This window comes from Lepisosteus platostomus, chromosome 18 (genome assembly GCF_059453375.1).
Source record: "Lepisosteus platostomus isolate fLepPlt1 chromosome 18, fLepPlt1.hap1, whole genome shotgun sequence".
In the NCBI taxonomy this organism is placed as follows: Eukaryota; Metazoa; Chordata; class Actinopteri; order Semionotiformes; family Lepisosteidae; genus Lepisosteus; species Lepisosteus platostomus.
The window spans coordinates 3,675,798-3,700,510 of NC_142628.1; the positions used below are offsets into that span (position 1 = coordinate 3,675,798).

Sequence of the window (24,713 nt, forward strand, 5' to 3'; positions counted from 1 at the left end):
TCGTGCGGCACCTATTGTCCCTTTCAGCTCACGGATATTATATATCGGGGTTAACCCGGTGTATAATATATAATAAAATGTATAAACACGTTTTGTTCTATTTTGCCCCCGACTGAGTTGTTTATAATTATCTAGAGCAATTCATGCCTACCGACTTCTTAATATCAGAGTTAAAAATACACTTTAGTTTGTGTTCAGCTGACACATCTGTGAATATTTTAATCATTTAGTGGTGTAATATACAGTACATTGTACTTTCATTGGAACTGAATTTATTTTGTGGAAGTATATGAAAAGGAAGTTCAAGAATGAAACATTTATATTCACAAAAGCAGCACGTTTATATTCAGTATCAACCCTATTTCCAACATATTTGTGCCATGTTGTAACAGAAGCGGGAGCAGGGCAGAGGTTTGAGGGCTGTGTTTACTTGAGGTATGCATGCAATGCCCAGTGATTTTGTCAGGGTTAGGTGTTCTCTTTCTCTTTTCTTGGAACAAAGGAGGGAGATACTTGATTATCTGTAGGCTGTTGGCTCCTGAAGTAGCCTCCACTGGTTAATGTATGTCTTCCTACCACCTGTGGTCACCTGAACATTCCCACCCTTTTTTTTACCCGGAAAGAGGATATACAGATACAGACACTCAGAATGTGTGTTTGTTTTTGTTACCATGTTGGCAGTACTGCAGCGACACGGGGTGTGTGATTCACGGGCCAAAGACGATCGATAGGTGGCACTTGTGGTGCATTAGCTGGTTTTGAAATGGTTGCTTCATTTAATATGTTTCCCTACTGTTTATCATCTTTAAATCCACTTAATATTGAATATCAATATGGATATTTGTAACTAAAGAGAAATTTTGGTAGCTGACAATAAAAATAACAGATGTATAGTGTCTCTGAACGTCATAACAGGCATTAATTTATAAACATAAATATATGATACATATTGTATATAGCTGGTAGTGGTAGCTAAAAATAAAACAAAATAAAGTACAAAACAGTATTCCACCTTCTTTATAATCATTTTCTGCATCATAATCTTTAACTTGGTCACTTACTGTGGTTATTTTGAAAACGTTTTGACATGCTTGTTTTAATTTTATGAAAGTTTATATACTTTATAAAACCCTATAATGTTTTAACCTTTTCTATGAATACTTGCTGTCATTATTTTTGTAAAAAGAAAAGTTGTACTACTTTTTTAAATTAACTTAATATGGAATATTAACACAGCTGAGCAATTTAGCATTGTAAAACAGCCTTATTTTTTAATATTAATTTAATATTTAACATACTGTAAAATGCAGTATAAAATCAATATAGGTCAAGACAGTAGACAAATTAAATTCTATAACTGGAAAAAGATTGTGCCTCCAAGGTTGAGCATTGACTGGGATTTGAAACCAGGCTTTTGGGGTGATAGCCCAAATACTTCCACACGCCACATTTTACATTCACTGCACTCTTTAGCTACATTCCTGTGCTGTGCAACACCAGGCAGCTTGATATAGGTACACTAAGATTATTTGAACTCTTTAATAATAAGTTAATTCTTTATTATTCTTTATTAAATTCTAAGAGACTTAATAAGTCTTGTTGCTATAGTGTTATAAATACCCAATGTTTAAATATCCAGTATCTAACAAAGTGCTTCCTGTCCCACTCCACATAACATATAACCATAGATTAAGAATGAATAATGTAACAAAGCAGTTATGAAATTAAAGATAATGATTAGGGTAATAAAGCATTAATCTAATTCAGACTGATGTTCATTTTTTATCTGTTGAAAATGTGTCAAAATGATGAGTGAAACTCCTGCTACTGTTCTGCCAATTGTCATGCCTAATCAGAAACTGACTATCTTGAAAGTGATACCTTTTCATAAAAAACGAAGAACCTATTGTTGTGGGTCAATTGCATCAAACTTTTGGATTTAGCACACAGCTTTGTGCTACATTGTGGACTACCTGTGGAACTATGGTGTATGAGACTTTATAATGTGAGAATTACTATTCAAAAGCTATGTAAGCAAAACACCTAACCATATAAAGTAGACTAACACAAACTCAAAATCCTCTACAATTGTGCATGAGCCCAGACAACAGCAACATATCTGAACTTTCCAGGATTGAATATTTCAGTTGGGCACAAGATGTTGCCATTTTACAATAAAAACTGTATTAGATATTTTATTTAATCACCTTATAATAATGTCAAAACTGCAAACAAAAAAAGAAGAATGTTGTGAATTATACATAATTTCAAAGAAAAAAAAGTAAGCAATGTCCATGATGATATTTCACTCACACCTGCTGTCTGTGGGCGTCTCCGCTGAGTGCGATTTTCGATGACGTCATCCGCCTCTGCAGTTAAATGTGGATACTTATTGTTCTCGTTAGCAGTATGTGGTATTTCTGATATTATAACAAAAAGAAACTTTGCTCTGGCAGTTCATGGATAAATCGAAGCTTAACTAAAACCATTTGCAAATTTAAAGGTGCTTAATTCTCACTCCATTTTTATTAAATGTGTATCAAACCTATCCTGTAAAAGCGTATTGATGTGAGAGACAAACTGGAAAAAAAAGTGTTTTGCATTTTAGAACAAATACATATAATCCATTTGTTACCTCTATTGTGTCTCCATTACATAACTTATTTTCTGCCACAGAGCGTTATAACAGCGTTATTTAATAAAGCAGAGGAATGGTGTTATTTGCTACGGAGTGGACAGGTCTGTGCTAAGAGCAAACAGAAGACTAAATAAAATAACTAAGCAGTGTTTCATTCTGCATTAATTGTATTAGTGTCACCTTACTGTGTCTTGAAGCTCTGTTTAGATTTTAAAACTCAAACATCTACAGAACCCCAGAGAGATCTGTGATCCAGAGCTCAGCAGCCCCACAATTTTTAATGTTTTTTTTTTCATTTTAACATCATACTTGTTAATGCTTCCCTTTAGTTGAGAATGTTTATTCTTGATACTAGTGTCTTCATGATTCGGCTCCTATTTTCTCTCCTCTCTGACTTACTGCTGCTTTTCAGTAAAGAGGTGCCGGAGTTCTCCGTGTCGAAATCAAAGCTCTTATCTATCTGTCTGTGTTTCAAGCCTCTCCAGGAGAGGAAATTGTCTTCCCTTACTCATTTACTGTTCTGTTCCTGCCTTCTCGAGTCTTTGTGAGAGCGCTGTTTACTCACTCACAGAAATAATTTAATCTATGCCTGAGAGTCGTACCCCATGAGAAATTAAATAGTACAGCAAAATGAGACTTCAGGCAATGATTTCATTACCCACTTTCTCATTGAAGGGATGTGCGAGTGATCACACGTTTCCATCTCTTGAAAATCCGCACAGCTTCGAGTTCAGGATCAGAAATGACACATACTTGCACATACTGTATGCCATGCAACGTTCTACATTATTCATATAAAAATGGCAACGAAGAACAAAAATCTGCGTTCTTTATTCTCCCAAGACACGTGTTTTAAACTCCACCATAGCTGTCCTATCTTTCTCTTCTAAGCGCATTGTTTTACATTAGGTCGTACGGACTAATTGGAAAATGCTGTACAATTTCTTAACTCAGTGGGGTGAGTAGGACATGGGAAGTGCCCCCTCTGTTGGACGATCACTGGAATTAAACTGAAAACAGGTCTTTTGAAACTGCGATTCGTACTTGGCTCAGCACCCCCGAATTGAAAGACACAGTAATAAAGCTGAAAATCTGGCAAATCCCCCCAGTCTATCTGGGGTGCTGAAGAGTATTTAATCGGATTCTGGGGATCTTGCTACTCCCACCCAAATTAGAACATGGCGAGTAAAGATATGCAAAGAATATGGAAAGTGACAGCAGTACAATGTAAGACAGGAGGGTAACCTGCAGGAAACAATGAATGCAATCACTTATGTTCCGCTGCGTAGAGCGATTTCACACGTCCACCATCTATTCAAATATACTCTGCAATTTACTACATTACTTTTTGTCTCCAGGATATTGTACGCTTGAATTTTAATAGGCATTTAAAACATGTGCCATTCAATCAATTTAAGTGCAGAGTGAAGCTGTTTAAGAGAAGAGCATCTGCTCATTTAGTCTCATTTTATGACTTAATAATGTTTTGTGAAAGCATACTTTATTTTGTGAAGGGGAACTTCTTAAAACCACACGTGAAATCATTACCGTGCAAGGCATAAGCTGCGAGAGTTGCGTTTTCACCACGCGTTCAGTTCAAACCTAGAAACCAAGGTTTCCTACAGTGTCCCAGGTAAAAGCTGAAAGGAGACGGAGGAAGAAGAAATCCAAACTGTGATTAGAGACGTAACTTTAACACGTGTGAAGTTACAGATCTGAAAACTAAGTAGACAATAACCAGTCTACAGGGTTAATGAGAGTCGCAGAGTTTGAGTTCCGTCTGAGAAATTTTTTAAAAGCGGCTGCAGCTTGTTAAATAAGATTGGTCGCGAAACCAGGATAGGAGAAATTGATTTAATGCCCAGGATTTAAAACATGGAGACTGGAAGCAATACATCCGAATTTACCAACAATTCGACCTCACTCGAAGTAAATAACTTGTCCAACGATTACAGGAATATATTAATAATTACTCTTTGCATTTAAAATACAACTATCCAGCTTCCAGACGTTCTTGGCATGTAGAAAACAACCCACTACAGCGACGTTTTTAATTTTTACTTTATAGTGCTAAAGCGACTTTTTTTTTGGCGAAGTTTTAGTGCTGCAACAACGCATAAAATGTGGACCAGCAGCTCTGTCGCTTTAATCTCAAATTAACCAGTCGCTGCAATATGACGTAAAAGCCTAGGCGCGCGTAACAGGCTTTTTCTCCAATCAGAGTAGGGGTTTTAGTATGCAAGATAATAGACGCGACTCTAGTTCAATGATCACGGAGATCCCGGACCTCAGCATGAGTGACACGGCTTCCGTCCAATGATAGTGGACATTCCGGAACTCACTGAGTGACGCGGTTCTTCTCCAATGGCATCGCGGATATGACGTGATTGACGTGCCTCTTGTCCAATCAGTGCGCGTTTTCTAGCTCATAAGGCGTGAGCGACGTAATGAGACGAGTTATGAGACGAGGGTGACGAAGCTACCACAGGTCCCGGTATTGAGGTTAAATAAAGACACTTTCGAGAAATTTCCACATGGTGGCAGTAGTTACACACGAGTCTATGACACGGAGTGTTAACGTGCTTCTTAATCCTAAAATGGGTTAATTATTTTATCTGACTCCTAACATCATGTTCGTAATGCTAATCGTTCTCTTTGTTTTGTTTTTCTATGAATGTATTTAATGTTGTTTTTGTATTGATATATTCCATGTCATTGGGTCAATTTAAATGAACTTTCTGATTTAGCACTGCGCACTAAATTGGGGGCTAGTTAGTACTGGAGATCATCTCCAATTCTGAGTTCAACTGCAAGGAAAAACCGTGCGGAACTAAACTGGACAAGCACAGCAGAGCAGTTATACTTGTTTTAATTCGCAAGGACTGCATAGGGCCCTGAATCAGAACGTTTCAATTAATCTGATTTAAAATACATATTTGAAGTAGTTCAGGTCGGTAGCTGCGTCAGCAGGCGTAGTCTGCAAAGGAACAAGTAATAGGTTTATTCCTGCTGAAAAGAGAAGAGAAAGCACGACGTTTCGGCTGTGAAGCCTTCTTCAGGTGTGAGCGTAAGTAAGTATTACTTTGTCTGTCTTGTGTTTATATATATATCCCTGACAATTTAATGTTAGACTTTAATTTAAGAACGGCTATTGTGCTAAAATATACCAGATAAGGGTACGTAACTACTAATGCGATACTCGATTGCAATTAGTTATGAAACAAACGAGAACAGTAGCCGAGTTGACCATGTATCGTATTATAGAGGCTTTCATTTCCATTGATCAATGATACAGATTCGTACAGAGATCGACCAGACGAATAAGGAGAACGCTGCTATTCTGGTTTTATGTACAGTATGGGCTACACTTGTGTCTGCAATATTAGGAATGTAAGTTTAAATGCACTTTCAGGAGCTGCATTTGTTGCACTTGATCTAAAAGGCTTTTAATTTATGTTTTTGGATCTTCTCCGTTTAAGATAGCGAGTTAGATAAGTAAGTTACAGGTATGTTGAACAATGACTGACAAAGCCATGTACTGCATATTGCTTACAGCGGATCAGCTAATCGTTTCAAAACCACCAGCTTATGTCCAATAGCGTTGGCAATTTTATTTCTTATATTAGAGCAACAAACTCCAAATGAAAAATATAAATCTCCAGGGGTCCAAGGCCTGGGTGAGATAGACTCTCACTTCATACTTCATGTGAGAATTCACCCTATGTGCATTTCTGGTGTTTCGGTGCGTCAGTCCATCGCAGCGCAGACACAGGCACCCACACCAGGACCAGTTCTCCCAAAACTGATTAACCTACCAGTATATCTTTGGGCTCTGGGAAGAAAACGACACGACCAGAGGAAACCCACACAAACGAAGAAAAAATGCCAACTCCACACAACTAGAACCCCAGGTGCAGAATTGAACCCGGGGTTCCTACAGTGCAAAGCAGCAACTGTGCCCCCATACAGCCCCACACTCAGGCCTCTGATCCAGGCCTAGGATGCTCTTATACAGGAAGGGACCCAGTTCGCATGACGTGTGATGGAAATGATAGGTGTTAGAGCACATATCCGCAGTACTGATCACATACCACCACAAACATGTCCAAAACCTTTGGGATATTCAAAGAGTGGAATGTCTGTCTAAATTGTGACTTGTTGTTCTTTTTGTCTTGTAATAAAACATAATTTTGCACAATAGAAGATGCATATTACATAGTACATGCAAAATAAACCCATATAAAATTAGCCATCAGCCATATCACTCTGCAGCAACGCACTGAAGCTCAGCAGGTGTGAGCCTGGTCAGTACTTGGATGGGAGACCTTATGGGGAAAAAAAGCTAAGGTTTGCTGCTGGAAGAGGTGTTAGTGGGGCCAGCAGGGGGCGCTCACCCTGCAGTCCATGTGGGTCCTAACGCCCCAGTATAGTGACAGGGACACTATACTGTAAAACAGGCGTCGTCCTGTGGATGTGAAGTAAAACTGAGGTCCTGACTCTCTGTGGTCATTAAAATCCCAGGGCGTTTCTCGAAAAGAGGAGGGGTGTCACCCCGGCGTCCTGGCCAAATTACCCATTGGTCCTTACCAATCATGGCCTCCTAATAATCCCAGTCTGTAAATTGGCTTCATTACTCTGCTCTCCTCCCCACTGAGAGCTGGTGTGTGGGGAGCGTTCTGGCGCACTATGGCTGCTGTCGCATCATCCAGGTGGGGCTGGTGGATGGGATCCCCATTACCTGTAAAGCGCTTTGATTGGAGTGTCCAGAAAAGCGCTATATAAGTGTAAGCAATTATTATTAATGAATCGTATACTTTCAATTCCTGTGGGGGGATAAGATTGGCGACTGTGATGATATTCTAAGCATCACCGTTAGAGGTCGCTGTAAGTCTTTTCTTTTCCAAACCGAAAACAAGATCCAAGCGCTGGTGTCTAGCACAAAGAGAAAAGGGATGGATTCACTTTTCTCAAAATCTAAAACGGGTTGAAGCAGTGAAACCCCAGGACAACTGGCCTTGAAACTGTTCATCTCCGTTGAACAAAAGTTTCCTTTTTCTTGAGGCGGCTCCGGACTTTGATTTGTTCTGCAGTGTGTGTGTGTCTTCGGGTGATTGTGTGTCTTCTAAAACGAACGTGATAAACGGTTAATAAAGTTTGACTGACCGAGATAGCGGCACTGTAATGTCGAGTCTGGGTTTCGGATAACCTTTGGACCGTATGAAGATGCGATATTACAAGTACGTCTAGAGAGCGAATTAGCGACAGAGTCGTTTGTGGATCGAAGTACAGTAACAGTTCAGTATTGAGGGATTCCCCGAGCAGCGCTTCATGAACAGGATCTTATAGCAACCTCTGCTGAAGTAAACGACACACTGTATACACATACAAACGGCATAAAGTTGTGGTGTACAACTTTAATAGCATGTTTTTATCCGCAGCTCAATAGCAAATTAAATCTCAGCTGCGGCACTGTTCAGGTCCAATTTACATCTCAATACCCCCTCGTCCTGTACAGAAATGGTCAGGTCGATGCTTACTGGTTTTCTGCTCTTTTATCTCAATTCTTATTCTCATTCCGCCCCTAAAACAAAGTCAGGTGTACAGGCAAGGAGAACAGAAACCCAGTCAGTTGTTCTGCATATTTACGGTGTTGCTCCGCAGACCGGACCCTGACTGGCCCTATAGACTCTATAGATCTCCTGATCACGATGTGCTGTGTGTGGGGGGGGTAGAACAATTCAGGACCCGTGATTTATACTAACCCCCAATGGATGTTTACCTTAAAATTCATCGTGTTGCCAAGGGAAGGCTACAGCGAGCATTATTCCACACAGGGAGACACGCTTGTGGTTTGTTCCCGTCTCTCCATCAGTAACCTGGAAACCGCAGAGAGCGGCCCTGGTATTTTAGGTTTAAAAAGACGGAAAGAGGGAAGGAGAGGCAGAGGCACTGTGATAATTTGAAGCCCTGCCAGGGGTACATTGTCAAACTCAAAAGACATTCTAAGAAACAAACCATTCACTTTCTTTTTTTCACCCTCTCTCCTCCTTTCCACCCGGTCGCTGGCCGTTTGAATCGGCCAATGGGCTGGCGGCTCGGGACATTGGCATGTAAATGAGCACAGCGCGTGCTCCGCGGCCCGTGAAAGCGCCGGATTGTTTATTGAGCTCCCGGAGCCACGCGCCTGGCTCGCGAAGCCGGCGAGCCGAAGAAAGCCCCCCGCGCGGGGCGGGGCCTGCGAGCGGAGCGTGCAAGGGGTGGGGTGCGGACGCGTGTTGAAAAAGAGGAGTGCTGCCAAAGTTTGCCTCAGATCGGCGAGTGGAGTAGGTGCTTTTTTTTTTAAAGGTTGGGATCCAAGTTCCCCCGTGCGCTCCAGCCACACGCCCCACGCGAACGACACGAGAGCAACACCCAGTCAGTTGTGGGGTTTTTTTTTTTCTCTCCCCCGCCTCGCTCCGCGCACAGCCCGTCCAGGAGTCGCCCCCCGCTCGCACTGGGAGAGATGGAGAGCAGCACCCTCGCCGCGGCGCCGGTCACGCAAGGTGCGTTCTCCTTCGGGCTGGAGAGCCGCGCCGCGCCGGAGTGCTGCGCCGACCCCCCGGGCAAGAGCCGGGTGCTGAAGAGACAGCGCTCCAGCTCGCCCGAGCTGCTGCGCTGCAAGCGGCGGCTGAGCTTCCACGGGCTGGGCTACACCCTGCCCCAGCAGCAGCCGGCCGCCGTGGCGCGGCGCAACGAGCGCGAGCGCAACCGCGTGAAGCAGGTCAACATGGGCTTCCAGACCCTGCGCCAGCACGTGCCCAACGGCGCGGCCAACAAGAAGATGAGCAAGGTGGAGACGCTGCGCTCGGCGGTCGAGTACATCCGCGCCCTGCAGCAGCTGCTGGACGAGCACGACGCCGTGAGCGCCGCCTTCCAGTGCGGGGTGCCGTCCCCCAGCCTGTCGCACAGCTACTCGGCCGACCCGGGCTCGCCGCACTCCAGCTACTCGTCGGACGAAGGCAGCTACGAGCACCTGAGCTCGGAGGAGCAGGAGCTGCTGGACTTCACCACCTGGTTCGACAGATACTGATCAGGTAAGCGCGGTGCCCGAGCGCCCCCCGACCCCCTTCTCGCTCTTAACTGGGGTCTGCTTCTTGTTTCCATTGCCGACGCCGGTCGCTCATGTATGATTCCTGTCTCCTCTCTTGGCAGCTGGGGAAAGCTGGTCGTCGAGATCAAAAATCAACCGGAGTACCTCTTGTCAGCGTTGCCACGACACGGGAGGAAGGATTTAAAACCCAAAACCCTCTCCGCGGTCCCTCCTGAATGAGCTGGACCGCTGCCGGTTCGCCTGGACACTGTTAACAAGGGGAGAAGATCGGACAGACCCGCGGACTGTTCTGGTTAAAAGAAGTGCAATTATATTTAACGGAGACCATGAAGACTTGGCCCGGCTTCTGCAGAGACGTGTGGCACCGGGACGGCATGGACTCGGACCGGACCGGACCGGTACTGCCACTTGTTCAACAGCTCTCGCACCCACGGGTTCTAACGGGGGGTGGGGTGGGGTTAGCGCCACCCGTGTCCTTTCCCCGGTCGTGAAAGTTGCGATTTGAAATTGTTGTACATTTTCTATTCTGTTTGCTATATATCGCGCCGAATTATATGAAGACTTATTTTTGTACAGGAATTCGAAAACGAAAACAGAAAGTTTCTCGGGAAACACTAACGGTGCCACTTTGTTGCTGGAGATCTGGAGGTTATTAAGATCCAGTCGTCATAGATAGACCTCTATAACACTGTTTAAACTGCTGGACGTCCCTGTGTTGTGTGTTTGTGTGTATATGGTGTGTCTCGAGCTGGTGAAATGGTTAACACTGCCTAAGAATGATTGAAGGGTTTATAATGTAAGGAAGATTTTTATATGTATGTATGCACTTGTGTCGCCATTGTTCCTACTAAAATGTACATATGCAATTTTTTAACAGAGATATCATATTTTATGTAAAAATAGGCTTTATAAATAAAGAATTTTCTATTTATACTAAGTTACTTAGTCGCGACTTTTATTTTACTGGTTCGACACATTGCAGGAAACTTTATGTCCAAACAGACAACATTTTCGTTGTGATCGGATGAGTTTTTGACAGACGTGGTCCAAACGGTGTAGTACCCAATATTAGGATGTGGTCTGATCCCCGAAAGTCTGAATATTGTTCCAGACTCGAGGATCACGTGGTTTGTCAGAAACGACACGAGAGCTGTGTGCTGACATGTGAGATTACTCTAAAACAACCTCTGTACTGCAACTCCTGGACTGCAGCCGGGAGACGCCTCCGTGCGCCCTGAAGTTTCAGTGCCCCCTTGTAAGTCCGTTGCCATAATACCTCTGGCATCCACTCTAGAAAACGACAACTTTGAGATAAAATACATCGCAATAACAGAGAAGCGTCGCTGTCATGTATCCCGAATTTGTCGGAGAGCACGGTACGTTGACTGTGCTCCTGTTTCGACCATCCGCTTGCAGAGCATAATGTTAGCACGACAGGCAAATTAATTCAGCAAAGCAGGAGCGCGTCAGGCCACTGGAGGCACATTCTTCGAGGAGAACTGTTTCACCAACGGTGATTGTTTCTGTGTGCGGAATAAGCCTGCCTCGAACATTGATACACGGTTCTCCTGGATGTCGCTTGTTCTTTGGAAGTCGGTCTTTTGCTAACGCGTCTATTAACAAAGGTGTCGTCGAAAGGTTCAAATGCGCAGCTGTGCCGGGCCCCTGGCCATGTCTGAAAGGGCTGTGCGCCATTACATGCGTTGTGTTTTCATTGCGCACCAGGCAGATTAATATCAGCTTTCCATCTTTCAAGCGACAGATCAGTCCCATTATTCCCCTCTACTGCCCCGGCAGGAAAGAAAAAAGGGGGTATTCGGTTTCTTTCAAAAGGGCCAAATGAAATACGGCTTTGGAGAAATGCTAAAACAATAGCAAAGGTCACAGCTCCTGCTACAGGAATAATATCAATCTAAATAAAACCGATGTGGTAGCTGCTGTCCCCGACTGCGTTGTTGGGGTTGCACACACAGACCTGATCAAAGTGCCCTCTCCTTCGGAATGGGGACCACAACAGCCTTTTGTGAGAGCCATTGTGAGCGCCTTTGCGCCTCATTATGCGTATTCTGTGGGTTCTCTTTTATTGTAAATAAACATCAGCGCCAGGCCCGGCGAGGCAGAAGGAGGCGGCGATCTACACTTCACCTGCAGCGTGAGCTGGCCGCGGCGACGGGCCACCGAACCCGAACCCGAGCCCGAACCGTGCCGCGCAGCAAGCGCTGCGGTTTCACCGAAGCACCCAGACGAGCTCCATCAGCAGACACAGAAGAAACGTCGGGCGCTTCTTATAGTGCCAGAGAAGGTGTAGGGAAAAAGTGCATTACTTTTCACAGGGATTCTTTCTGCGTTTTATTATTTTTATTGCAATTATTATTGTTGTTGTTTGTTATCGTCAAGGACAACAGCGCATTCCATAAACGTTCACTTTACCAGATCGTGTTCGCTCTGGGGGCACACTAAAAAGAGTCTTAAAACATCCAAAGCATACCGTGTTTTGGAGATAATAAAATGTGTAATTATAAGTGGACTTCAGTCATTGAATAGCACGTCATGTGAGCATTTAGTGTTATTCAAGTCCCGACCAGAGTGTGATTTTCCTATATTGTTGCGTGCTGTTTATGTGTTATTTGCAGCGTGTCGATCAGACTCAAGAGTGTTGTTCGTGACATGCTAAATAACTCTTTGGAGACCCAGCTCCAGGCTTAAATTTACCCTCTTATTCTTTGTGCAGGTGGGAGCCACGCGCCTGCAGTCAGTCACAAATATGCATCAAAGCCCATTGGCTGACGGCTCGCGTCCTCCCAGTATATCAGCGCTGTCAGCCGGAGCCAAAATTCAAACAAGTGATTAATGACATCAATTACTCATTTCTTTATGAAAAAAGGCAGCCCCCGATTTAGAAATGTCGATATCCCAGCGCGATTTCTATAGAAAGGAACTCTGGCCGTTTTGTATGCGTGGAAATCTTTTTTTGAGTGTCTTTTATTGTGAAGCGAGGGTGGGCCAGTAAAAAGCGAGTGTACTTCGCATTTGATCTTAAGCGTCTTCAATAATCTCCGAGGGGTCCTTTGGAAACAATTTCGGGCGATTTGGCCGTCGGGATCATATTCAATTCTGCCCATCCAAGGCAGAGTATTCGCTTAAAAAAATCAAATACCGAGTAATCAATCATAGACAGCCCATTTATCTAATGCCTTCTAAATATATTTGGTCTTTGATGTCTAAACTACCCTCTGTGTTTTTCATTGTTGATGTTGCGAGTAAACCCGTTATACAGTGTGAATGGTTGCACAAGTCTGAGGATTACGGCCATAGAAAGGCTAATATGAATAGCACGGTTTAACCCTTTGTCCTATGATATGGTATTACCAGTGGGTGTGTTAGTGTGTGGGTGTTCGTTACACGTTTGATGTGTTTGTGGGCTAAAAGCTAAAACATTTCCAACATTAATTTGAATATGCGTGGTGGGGGCATCTGTGAGATCTATACCGGCGTCGCAATGTTTAATCACGCAATTAATATTTGCTGGTATAAAAAGTACGTTGTCTCTTTCCCAAGCATAGGAGGTCAAAACATTTCTGTATTCCTTCGTTTTAAACTAGAGGTTCACCCGTGGTTTTAAAGCCTCGTTACATGCATCCACGCAGAAGACGTGGAAAAGAAACCCTGGCAGGTAAGATCACGCTCTCGCTCTGTGCAGCAGCCTGGCTGTCCTGCTCAATTCGCCTTGTTCGGCTGATAGCTCAACGCAATTCTTGTTATCTGCAGAGTGAACTAGATTTACCTTTTTTAAAAGAATGTACCGTGTTATATTTACCTGTTCTGTGGTCGCCATGTTTCAGAAGTGTGACGTTAATTTGCGTCGGAAGAGGCTACATCTTAGAAAATCGTCACTACAAGTGTACTGTATTTCACAGGATCGGAGAAGCTGTGTAAACAGAAAGCACATCCATGCTTATGAAACAGCACATTTAAACGACTATAAAGGAGTTCGGTTCACCAGTGAAAACAGCCCCAAACTGTTGTTCTTTCTGCTCTTGTGTGGCCAGTGAGAATAAGTAAACGTGCTTTGGGATAGGTACTGTGCTTATGTGATATTACACTACTCGGCGCCAAATCAGAAGTTTTCATTCAAAATTAATAAATTAAAGATGACCCAGCGTTAACTTTGTGACTATTTCCTCATCTTAAATCATAGCGAAAGAGACGATTCTGATTTATCACATTGAGGTGGTGGATGTGATTTATTGTTAACTGTTAAAGAACTGTTACGACATCAGTGCGGTTTTACTGGCAGGGTCCTGTACCCAGTTAAATCCTTGTACACCTGCTGGGTAAGTCAAAGGGTAAAGACAAGCCTGAAACAGTGAAAACAAAGTCTGCTACCACGCATCCTCCCCCAGTGTAAAATAATAAAATCGAACTTTGACTTTCTGTAGGAGTTATCCACACCATATTTAATTTCCAGTGTGTTTTAAGCAATATTCAAATCTATGTTCCTTTTTTTCACATCCAAGCCAGGACAGTGAACATTTTGCAATATGGTCATGTGTGTTCTATCTTGAGCTAGAACCTGTCCCAGAAAACAAGACACAGGTAAGGCCACATCCTGGATGGGACACCTGTCACAGAGCACACACACACACTCACACACACCACACAGGGGCACTTTAAAGACACTAGTCAATCCTGCATGTACTGTAGTGTACAGTATGTAACGGATACGCCCCTGCGTATAACAGGGATCTCAGCCGCCTGGGCTGGGGGAGCTCTCCTTTAGCTCAGCTGGCAAGTTCCCTGTTGCGTGACGCCGGAGACCCGGGTTCGAGCCCAGGCAGTGAGGGGCGAAATGGCAGGGCAGGAGTGGCAAGGGTGCGAACCCCCAGAACCGGTACATGTAGTTGGAAGGCATTTGGAAGTCAGAGAAAACATGCAAATTCCACACAGAAGGCACCCCACTCCAGAATCGAACCCAGGACTCAAGAACGAAGAGGCAGCAGCCTCCAGGCTGCCCATTAATAAAATCACTAAGATACAGTCCAGGACCAGTTATTCATAATTGTGTGCAAATAGGAATTCCAATGTACATGTTTGTATAGCAGTAAACTCCTCTATTCTGTTCTGCATAAATAAGTTAAATGCATTTTTAAAAAACCCTAAGAAATCTTACTTAGCATATCCATTCAATATAAGTATTCATGTGGAAAATACTGTACTCTACTAACCAGGAATATATAGTCTGTTTAGAAGGCAATGATTTCACCAGCCATGTGAAGGTTATTTCTTAAAGCATGTTTTTTTAAATACCATAAATCCTTCTTTCTCTCCTGCCATGGCAGTGACTTGTCTGAAAAAAAATGGGTTGTTTCCCAATGAATCAGTAAGCCATTTATCTTGGAGCAATCAAAGGCTAGAAGCTGATAAAGGTGATCTCAGTAAACTTTCCTTTTACCTTTGTGGTGGGTGGCGCAGGTGGGTGCGTTTTGTAGCTCTTTCAGCCCTTGACTTATAGATGCATAGAACCCACTAGAATTTGGGACACAAGACGTGTTAGATGCCACAGCTACACAGTAAGTGTCTGGACAGGACAGTCCATGCCCTGCTTCGGTTAGGAGTGTAATGTCATCGGCAGAATGGAGACAGCACAGTGAGGAAGGTACAAGGTACATTAACTGTGGGGCAGGGGGTATAACACATTCAATTAAATAGGTGATGATTTCTCACTACTCCTTCCCAGCTCGTTTTCTGTTCATCCACAGATAAACCAAATCTCCTACTGTCACAACAATTGGTTTTTCACTCTTTGTTCCCAATACTTCCTGAACTCCCATTTGTCTCAGTGTTGGCTGTAGTGAATGGCTGCTGCCAACAGACAGCAGTGAGCTATCCAGCTCCAGAGTTCACACACTTATCTCATCCCTCTCTTCAAGACCTACTGTAGTACCTGCACTGAAGATACAAGGTAGAACTATTAGATCACATGCACTGCCATTTGTCTTAGATGGCCTGTCATTACAAAGGTTTCCAATGTATTCTATTATGAAACATACATAAACCATGAAGAAACTGTTAAAACTCTAGGTTCAGTTCTGGGCGCCTCCACAGATCTGTCAGGACCTATGATAATAATGGAAGTACGGTGGTGCAGTGTTGTCACCTTGCAGTCCAAAGATTCCCCCCACAGTCCAAAGACATGCTGGTGGGTTAACTGGCCCTAGTGTGAGTGTGTGCATGTTTGTGTCTGTGTGTATCCAGGGCATAACCTGCCTTGCACCTGTTACTTTCCAGGATAGAGTGCAATAATTAATAATAATAATGGCTATTGCATAGTGTGAAATAAAACTCATATATGCGTTTGTTTCCAGTTAGCAGAGGCCTAGTGTGAGCTCTGCTCCACTGTTCTGAATCGGTGAACTCATCAGACACAGGACCTGAGGTGCACGATGGATGTTCTCTGTGACTGACGCCCCCAGCTGTGCGCTGGGCCAGGAGGGTCGAGACTGCGGGGGTCAGTGTGGGCTGGTCCCTGCTGCAGCTGCCGCCCGGTTCCTCAGTGCCCAGCGGAGCTTGCTCGGCGACTTCCACGAGCCCCTATCCATCTTGTGCCTTTAAGGAGCGCTGATGAAATTAGTCAAACCAGGAAAATAAATCGCCCTATTTATATGGGGAAAGAGAAGGAAAGGTTTTTGGAAATCCAGTGACACAACCTTGAGAACAAGGGGAGCTGTTAATTTTTAAGCGACCCACCTATGCTGCAGTCTACGAGCCCGGGTTTCTGGCTGAACAATTTGTAATGTATGGAAACCTTTACAGTGCGAGCTGCCTGTCTGAGCAAACACTCCCTTCGATGTCATAAGCAGCCTAACCAGAAAGAATAATGATGATGCACTGCAAAGCTGAAAGAACACTCAGTATTACCTGCTACAATTACAGCTTATCAGCCAACATTACGGTTTTATTTTTATCTTTCTAAACTGTCAACTTTCATCTTTCGGGTCAAGGCTTGGTTTAAACCTGCTTCCAAGATAAAGCAGAGTACAGTTAAAACTGTTAACTGACCAAGGTTAAAGGCTGCTGCAAATTGCACTCTGGTCTGAAGCCACCAAAGCAGTAAGAAAAGGATCTGAATTTGTTAAGGTGCTGCTAGATCCAACTGTAAGTAGTACCAGAAATTTAGTTCCCAGTGACCTTATACCAAAATCTAGGCAAAAAAGTGATTTTAGCTTTACATTTAGATTCTAATCCTTTCTGTGTGTGGTGTTTTCTGCTGTTGCCAAAAGCAGCAGAATTCAAAAGATGGGAAATTGGAATTGGAATCAATATGAAGGTATTTTTGTCTGGAGCTATTTTGTTTGAAAAGAATATTGCACCACTGATTTGCTATACTTACTAAAGCCTCACCCTAACATTCCCTCTGTAAATGGCCTGTTTGAACACAGGGCTGACTTGATCTCTTAAACACCACTTTAGTTGCCTTAAGAAGTCATGACTCTTAAGGATTAATATGAGCTACTATTCTGGAAAGTGCCTGAGCTGTATAAAAGAGACACAGTTTCTCATTTTATGTTGTAATATCATCATTTCTGCTATTGTGTCTTTGCCTGCCCCTGTCGCATGTACAAGGTAGTCCGGTGTTTGTGGCTTCTCTGCTTTGTGCTTGGTCTTGCATATACGCTGTTTGAAGTCATAGTTTCCTTTTCACTCTTAATTAACATAGTGCCCCATTTTTAATGAAGGAGGTGTTCAGACCTACAGTACATGTGGACAATAAATGTGTTAGTAATGTTGGAAGGGAACTGAAACATCGCAAGCATTTTGTTTTGTGCTGTGGGGTCTGCTCCATGGCATAGGTCACCTGATTCAAGGGACAACGGCTTAATCTGCAGCGATCTATCTGATCTCTGCTGTCGTGTTTGTACCTATCTCCCCAGCTTGCAGTCTTCAGTGTAGTCCAGCTCAGAATGGGGCCTGGACATTTCACACAAGGTCAGATGCTGAATATGTTAGAGGGTTCCAGCCCATGTCCTGGAGAGATTCAGTTCAAAGAGTCTTCTCGTTCACACCTTTGTCTTCTTTTTTCAAAGGTAGCAGTCACACTGTGGGTTGCTGACTGATTAAACAAAGTAATTTGTTCAGTTAAGAGTTCTTGAGAGTTGCAGGGTATCTTTGCTCTAGAAGATCTCTAAAGCACTCATTTAACAAACCACCTGTTATACTGATCACAGTTCTTTACAACTGCTGCCTTAAAATCTTCCTGATCCTTTTCTCCAGGACCAGGGACGGAGATCCTTCCTCAATTGGATTTAAAGTGCATTGAGTAAATGAGGTCTAATTTAGCCAAAGGCACCCTCCTGCAGTTACTTCCAGTGTGTGGACATTTTAATTGAATATATTCAATATATAGATATTTTAATTGAAAGTGAGTTGCAATATCTCTGCTCCCTCAAAAGACAAGCACACTCCAATGTAGCAGGGCAGGAAGCAGAGATTCGAGGGCGTCGGTCCTATGGCAAACTGGGGAAGACAATGCTGGATCATGAATAGGCTAATATTTCTTTAAAGGAATTTTTGGACTATGGTCCTTTTCAACATATTTTAAACAGCAATAAAACAAATTAACATGGACTAAACCTGTAAAAAGGTGATCAATTACAAGGAAAGATCATTGGTGTTTAATTTTGTTTTCAATTTTCAGTTTCTTTCTTCATCCCTCACTGATGATGGGAAAAGCACACTTTGAACGATGTTATATAGCACTTTGCATTTTAAGTATCCTGTTACAGATAAGGATATATTACGAGTCAAATTCAGAAATGTAAAATGCAGTGTTCTAATTTATATCTGAGAATATGCGAATATTACTTTACAGTGTTCATGTACAGTATGTAGCTGCGCTAATGCTGTATGTCATTAATTTCCTTAACATGACCATTGCATGATGAATTCACTTCTGCTTTGCTAATCTAATGATCAATATTAAAATATACAACTAATGTGTGCATGATCTGTGACATGCATTGAGAATAAAATATTTAAAGATGTAATTTCCATCATCAATGACATTGAAGCAACATGAAGTGGCCAAATATGTCAGATAAGTAGAGAGTACCTTGTCCTGTAATTAACGAGATTTAATTTAAGTTTTCTCTTGTGAGAAAACAATTTAAAGTGTTTCTACAGCGACTGATGTTCAGAAATATCAAATTCTGCCCTCCCAAGAGCTGGACTGGAGTGTAAACATCTTGTAGCCTGTTCCTCTTGCTAAGCAGGGCTGGACCTGGTCAGTACTGGTTTGGGAGGTCTTTACAGAAAACTGGGTTGCTGCTTGCTGGTAGACCAGTAGGTGGCGCTCCACTCTCTGGCCCATTATTTCCACACCAATTCCCTAGTATGGTGACCAGGGACACTGTGCTGCAGAAGGTGCCGTCCTTTAAATAAGATGCTAAACTGAGTTCCTGATTACTTGGTTGTTAAAGATAGGTTGGGACTGTTTGTATGAGATACTGTACTAACTGCGTGGAGTCTGTATGTTCTCTCTGTCTTCACATGGTTTTCCTCTGGGTGCTCCAGTTTCCTCCCACAATCTAAATACATACTGTCAGGTTAAGTGGCTTCTGGGAAAACTGGCCCTGGTGTGAGTGTGTGCATGTTGGTGTCTGTGTGGCCCTGCTATGGACCGGCGTCCTGTACAGGGTGTATCCTGCCTTGTGCCCATTGCTTGCTGCGGAAGGCTCCGGCTCCCCTGCGACCGTGTATTGAATGAAGCTGTTAGAAAATGGATGGCTGGAGAATTGCAAGAGTGAACCCTGGCGTCCTTACTAAATTCCACTCTGGGCTTGCACAATATGGCCTCCTTAAAGTTCCTACTTAATCTAGTTGGTGAAGCAATTGTTCCCTGCCTGATCTAATTTGCAGTGGGGCTGCTGGCTCACAATGACTGCCACAGTTCACCCAGCTGGATGGTGCCTTTTTGTGGTGGGTATAGAGGGTGTTTTCCTATATGTAGGACATGCTGTGACTTTTTGGGATGACAACTGTCCTTAAAAAGCCATTTATTTAAGTGTTTATGTTATTCAGAATTAAATCTGTTAAAAAATGTTATTGTTTAGACATGCTTAGAAAAGTACAGCTTCTAGACAGACTTCTCAAAGATGTCTGTTGAAAAAGCACAGTCAGTAGACATCAGTTTTCTGATGCCCTGTGAGGCACCTCAGGTGCACAAAGACACATCAGGTGTGCAAAGTTTACTGAAACATTTCAATCCTCAGTGATAACCCAGATACATCTCTTCTGAAGACTCTGTGTTGTTAGAACAGTAAGCTAGATGGGACTTGACATCTTAGGAAAAAAACACATAAACCACAGAAAAAGCAATTATCAAATTAAGTATAATTTTATTTATATTATATAAAGTATTTCCTCCATAGTTATGCCATATCCCAAACGTGCTGCCCCACAGGAATTTGTCTTCTAATCAGCCCTCATTAACTCCCTGTGAAATGCATGGGGCTGGGTCATAATAATAACCTGTCTTAAAGCATGTTCAGCTCCAAGTGTCTGGCAGCTGCAGACAGCTGCAGCATGTCCTAGTGGCGTCTTTCTTTCACTGAGATGTGCAGGCAAAATGTAGATGTCTGATGTTCCTCTAAACCAATTCAGTCTGCAGTGGTCTTCCTCAGGTTGCTTTCCTTTGTCTGTGTTCCGGTACCTGTCCTTTTAAACTGCTTTAAAAAGGGGGGGGGGACTTTTTTCTGTTTCAGTGCAAACTCTTCTTTTTTTCCTCTTCACAAATCCAATTCAGGGAAGCCCCCTCTACTGTATAAGAATAGCGAATGCCTACTCCACCATCCTCTACCAAACCTGCAATTTTTAAGTCTGGCGTGCTTTCTGACAAAGAAAAGTTAGTCTTTAGACTCCCGTTTTTCTTTCTTTGAGGCCCGGAATGAAAAAGTAATCCCCTCTTCTCGAAAACTTGAATGCTTGGAGCCTAACACTTCTGACTGACACTTCACTTCTTTGCTGAATAGGCTTTAAACTTGAGACGACCTAACAGGGTACTAGATGCAGTTCTGAGGGGGATAATCATTTGCATGATCTATTGTACTGGAGAAGTTTGGATGCTTTGCAAAGGCCTTTTGCCACTTACTTCCACCCTGGCTGGCTGTTGTAGATTGTGAATAGTCCCAGCTCTGGGCAACACAAAGGAGCTTTTGTGCCGTGACCGCAGCATATTCATCATGTAATGCCTGTAAGACAAATCTGATTGGACGTTTCAAGCACTTTGATGTTCATCCAGAGTGTGAGTTGCCGGCGATTGCTAACTTGAGTCTCTATTGCCTATTCTTAGCATTGAGATGGGGCTCCTCATTATGTGAAAGAGCAAATTCATAATAAATTCTCCTGACGTACAAAAACAGGACTAGATGATTGACACTACTTTACACCGGGCCAAACAAAAGCGTGATTTGTGCAGAATACCGAATGAATAGGCTGAGCGTGGACTTAATTCACACAATTTTAATCTCTCTCTCCCTCTCTCTCTTTTTTTGCTTGCACCTTCTTTTCTTTTAGATCTTTCTTCCAAGCGTTCTCAATTTACAGTGTAATTCTACTCCAACGGAACTGCTAATTGTGCGCTGTTAAACTGTAGGCTGGTATTTTTCTCTGATACTGAGCTTATATCTGCCTCCTGATTGTAACAATTGTTCGGAATCTGCATGTGTTCTCAGTGCCCCAGCCACAGAGGTGATATTCCAGGGTTGTGGCAGAACGCACTTTGTTTTTCAACACGTTTACTTGCCCTTCAGGTGAGATCAGAGACGAGGCTGCATGAGACTTTTTGCAGGAAGCTGAGTATCTTGTGCTGTTTTGTATTAATAAGAAAATCATCAGCCATAAACGTTTTTTTGAAAAAGATTAGGGTTATAAAGATCTTTTCTAATACTTTAGAAACTGTGTTTCATGACATGGAATCATAATCTTCAAGTCCTGTTTTTACTATGAGATCAAAGTGAGTTTTGGACTGGATTGTGTTCAGAAGGTCACTGTTAGATGCCCATAGGGAATTTATTTTCAGATCATTACAGAGATGTCATGGAAATGTTTCTCAATGAGTTTCTGACACACGGCATGCTGTTCAATTGCTTTGTATTATGCTTATTTTCTCATTAAAAATGGTCAAAACCCATTCTCTACAAAGCATGGTCAAAAAATTAATTTAATACGTGCATGTAAAATCCAGAAATGGACCAGATATAAGTTTCCTTGTGAACATAGGCTTGTATAATGATTGGATTGGATGCTGTGGACCGTTCTCATGAATAGGTTCTCTCTTGAGACAATGAAACATATGTAAAGTTTGTAGATGACACAGCTGGGGGGATAAATGAGGATGAATGTTTCAATGGGGAAAGTGTGATGTGTCCCCTATAGATAGACAGTACTGACAGGGATTTGTAACATTTGCTTACAATGTTTTATAGATATGCAGTAAAATAAAGTGCAGCAAAGGATATATGTTCAGTAAATGACTAAATGAACAAGCGTCAGTAGCTGTGAGGCTATACAGTATTACTGTATTGTAGAGTAAGTAGAGTAGGAGAGAAGGATGTTCAAAACTGTTTAAAACCTGAATGTTAAAACTGAGGACTTATAAGGGCAAGATAGGTTAAAGAAAATGTCAGCAAAAACTAAAGAGAAGTAACTAAAATATGTTAATCACATAAGTATTTAGACCCGTGAACTCAATATTCGGTAGAAGCACCTTTGTCAGCAATTAGAGCCACATGTTTTTTTTTGGCCACTGTAGGTCTCTCCCAACCTTGATGCAATGTTTTTCTTCTTGGCAGATGTGCTCAGAGTAGCAGTTTAAGTCTTTCCACAGATGCCCAGTCAAGTCAGGACTTTGACTGGGCCACTCAAGGACATTCGCTTTGTTATTCGTAAGCCATCCCAGTGTAGCTCTGGCATCTTACTTTGGGACGATGTCCTAGTGAAAGGTGAACTTTCATCTCAGGTATGTAGGTCTTAGGCAGGTTTTTGTCTAAACCTTTGCTTATTTTCCTCAATCCACTTTCCTCTCGACAATTCCAGCTGATGAGAAGCATCCTGTCAATATAATGCTTGAATTTAGAAATAGTGTTGATTGAGAAAAAGCATTTGCTGAGTTTGCACCAGAGGTAGTAGCATTTTACATTTAGACCAAAAACTTCCAACTATGACCCTCAGAAGCTTTTGCCACATGTTTTCTATGTCACTTACTATTTGCTATTTAGGTCAGCTTTATGGACAGTTTCTCCTATGTCAGCCATTGAACTCTGTACTTCTTTCAAAGTTACGTTTGGCTGCTCAGTTTGATGGGATGCTGTGATTTAGGGAGTGCCTAGGTAGTACGATGGACCTTCCATGTCTTGATGATTGATTACTGTGTTCGCTGGGCTATCCATAGGCCTCAGTATTTTTGTACCCTTCTTCTGATCTTTGCTTTTCAATGACTTGCTGTGAATGATCCTTAGTTTTTGTGGTTAAGTCTTTGCTTGAAATTCAATACCTGAGCATGGAACCTCACAGAGACAGGTGTTATTGTTTAAATCATGAGAACCACTATCATTGCACACAGACAGTGACCAGTCAAATAATTCTGTGCCTGTTTCAGCTAATTTTGTTAGCTTAAATTAGTTACATTAGTTGGTCTGCCATGGCAAGTGTTTGATTACTTATGCAATCGCAACCTTGTCATTTTTTCTTTCATATCTATTTACTTACGTATTTATATATATTTATTTCTTTAATTTTGTTTCTGTATGTGGAGTAGGTGGGGTACATAACAAATACAAATTGCTCCTTCAAAATGTAATGACTGCAAGCTTTAAAGCAAAAAAAATGTTATAAGTATGCAAGGGTCTGAATACTTTATGCAAAGCACTGTATAAGCACAATTTGAAAAGAATGTTACTGAAGGGCTGTGTCTCTTGTGGAAGTCATTGATATTCAGCTCATTGTTAAGGTATTTGGTGTCCTATTAAGGCCTAATAATACAATGAGCTACAGTATGATGTTTGTCTGAACAACCAAGTCTTGATCAACTTGGAATTCCCAGTGTTATTGTGTGAATGGGCACATCCCTTACTCAAGTTGTAAAGCTCTTTGAGCTGATAAACTGTGTGATTAAACCAAAGGTGATGTTTGATTTGTGAAACATTGAAAAACAGTTACCACTGTAGTGTGTTTAAAGGGAAAACAGCATTTTGTTATGATGTTAGAGGTTCTATAAAAAGTAACAATAAATAAGGAAATAAAGGTGAATATATTTATTATGGACTTCAGCCCGGATGTAAGCCACAAAGAGTTGAGGGTATCAAAAAAAGAACTGATACGTTCATATCTTGAAGATACAGTATTTGGAACAACCAAAATGAAGGAACCAGAGTAGTGTCTCCAGTGTGGCCTTCAGAACATCCTTTTAAAAAGACCTGACTGAACATATTTAGCTGATTTTTATGACATTTGTACGGGTCTCCTTACAGTACTAATTCCCTGTAATATTAAATACACTTTCAGAGAAAATAGCCTAAGCATCATTGGAAGCTTACCACTATATTTACACGAATATATTGTTATAAAAATGCAGCATATTTATCCTGAAAAGTGATTAAACGTTTTTGACATCATTTTGATCCATTGACCATTTGGGACTGCCAGTTACACACTTGAGTGACCTTGACAGTTGCATGATCATTAAACAACAGTAATTATGTATGGCAAACTGAAGGATATCTCCAATGCAACATATTAAATGCGAAAGGTATGTGAATATGTAGATTGAGTACACAACGGATTTATACAGAACCAAAGCAGCAGTAATAATAAATTTTTTCAGTCATGATGGACATGAAGTTCAGATCTGACCCTCTTCTGAAATGCTCGTTCCCTTTCATTGCTTTGTCAGATTTTCTCCCCATTGTGATTGCACCGAAGTTAAACAGA

The 24,713-nt window shown here is 42.2% G+C and overlaps 1 protein-coding gene and 1 long non-coding RNA gene across 2 annotated transcripts in view; both read left to right on the forward strand.

Annotated features, from left to right (window-relative positions):
• The first annotated feature begins 4,733 nt into the window (after positions 1-4,733).
• Positions 4,734-24,713, forward strand: part of LOC148645457 (uncharacterized) — a 111,323-nt gene continuing 91,343 nt past the window's right edge. Inside the window, exon 1 of the long non-coding RNA XR_015928068.1 lies at positions 4,734-5,705. This is a non-coding gene — a long non-coding RNA (uncharacterized LOC148645457). The remainder of the gene's footprint in view (positions 5,706-24,713) is intronic.
• On the forward strand, positions 8,195-10,665 carry ascl1b (achaete-scute family bHLH transcription factor 1b). The gene is made up of 2 exons (XM_088611455.1): positions 8,195-9,711; positions 9,830-10,665. The coding sequence occupies exon 1, from the start codon at positions 9,141-9,143 to the stop codon at positions 9,705-9,707; it is 567 nt and encodes a 188-aa protein (XP_088467581.1). The 5' UTR covers positions 8,195-9,140; the 3' UTR covers positions 9,708-9,711; positions 9,830-10,665.

Excerpts from the sequence above, each read along its gene's own strand:
- ascl1b (XM_088611455.1), top strand. The coding sequence starts at position 9,141 with ATGGAGAGCAGCACCCTCGCCGCGGCGCCGGTCACGCAAGGTGCGTTC.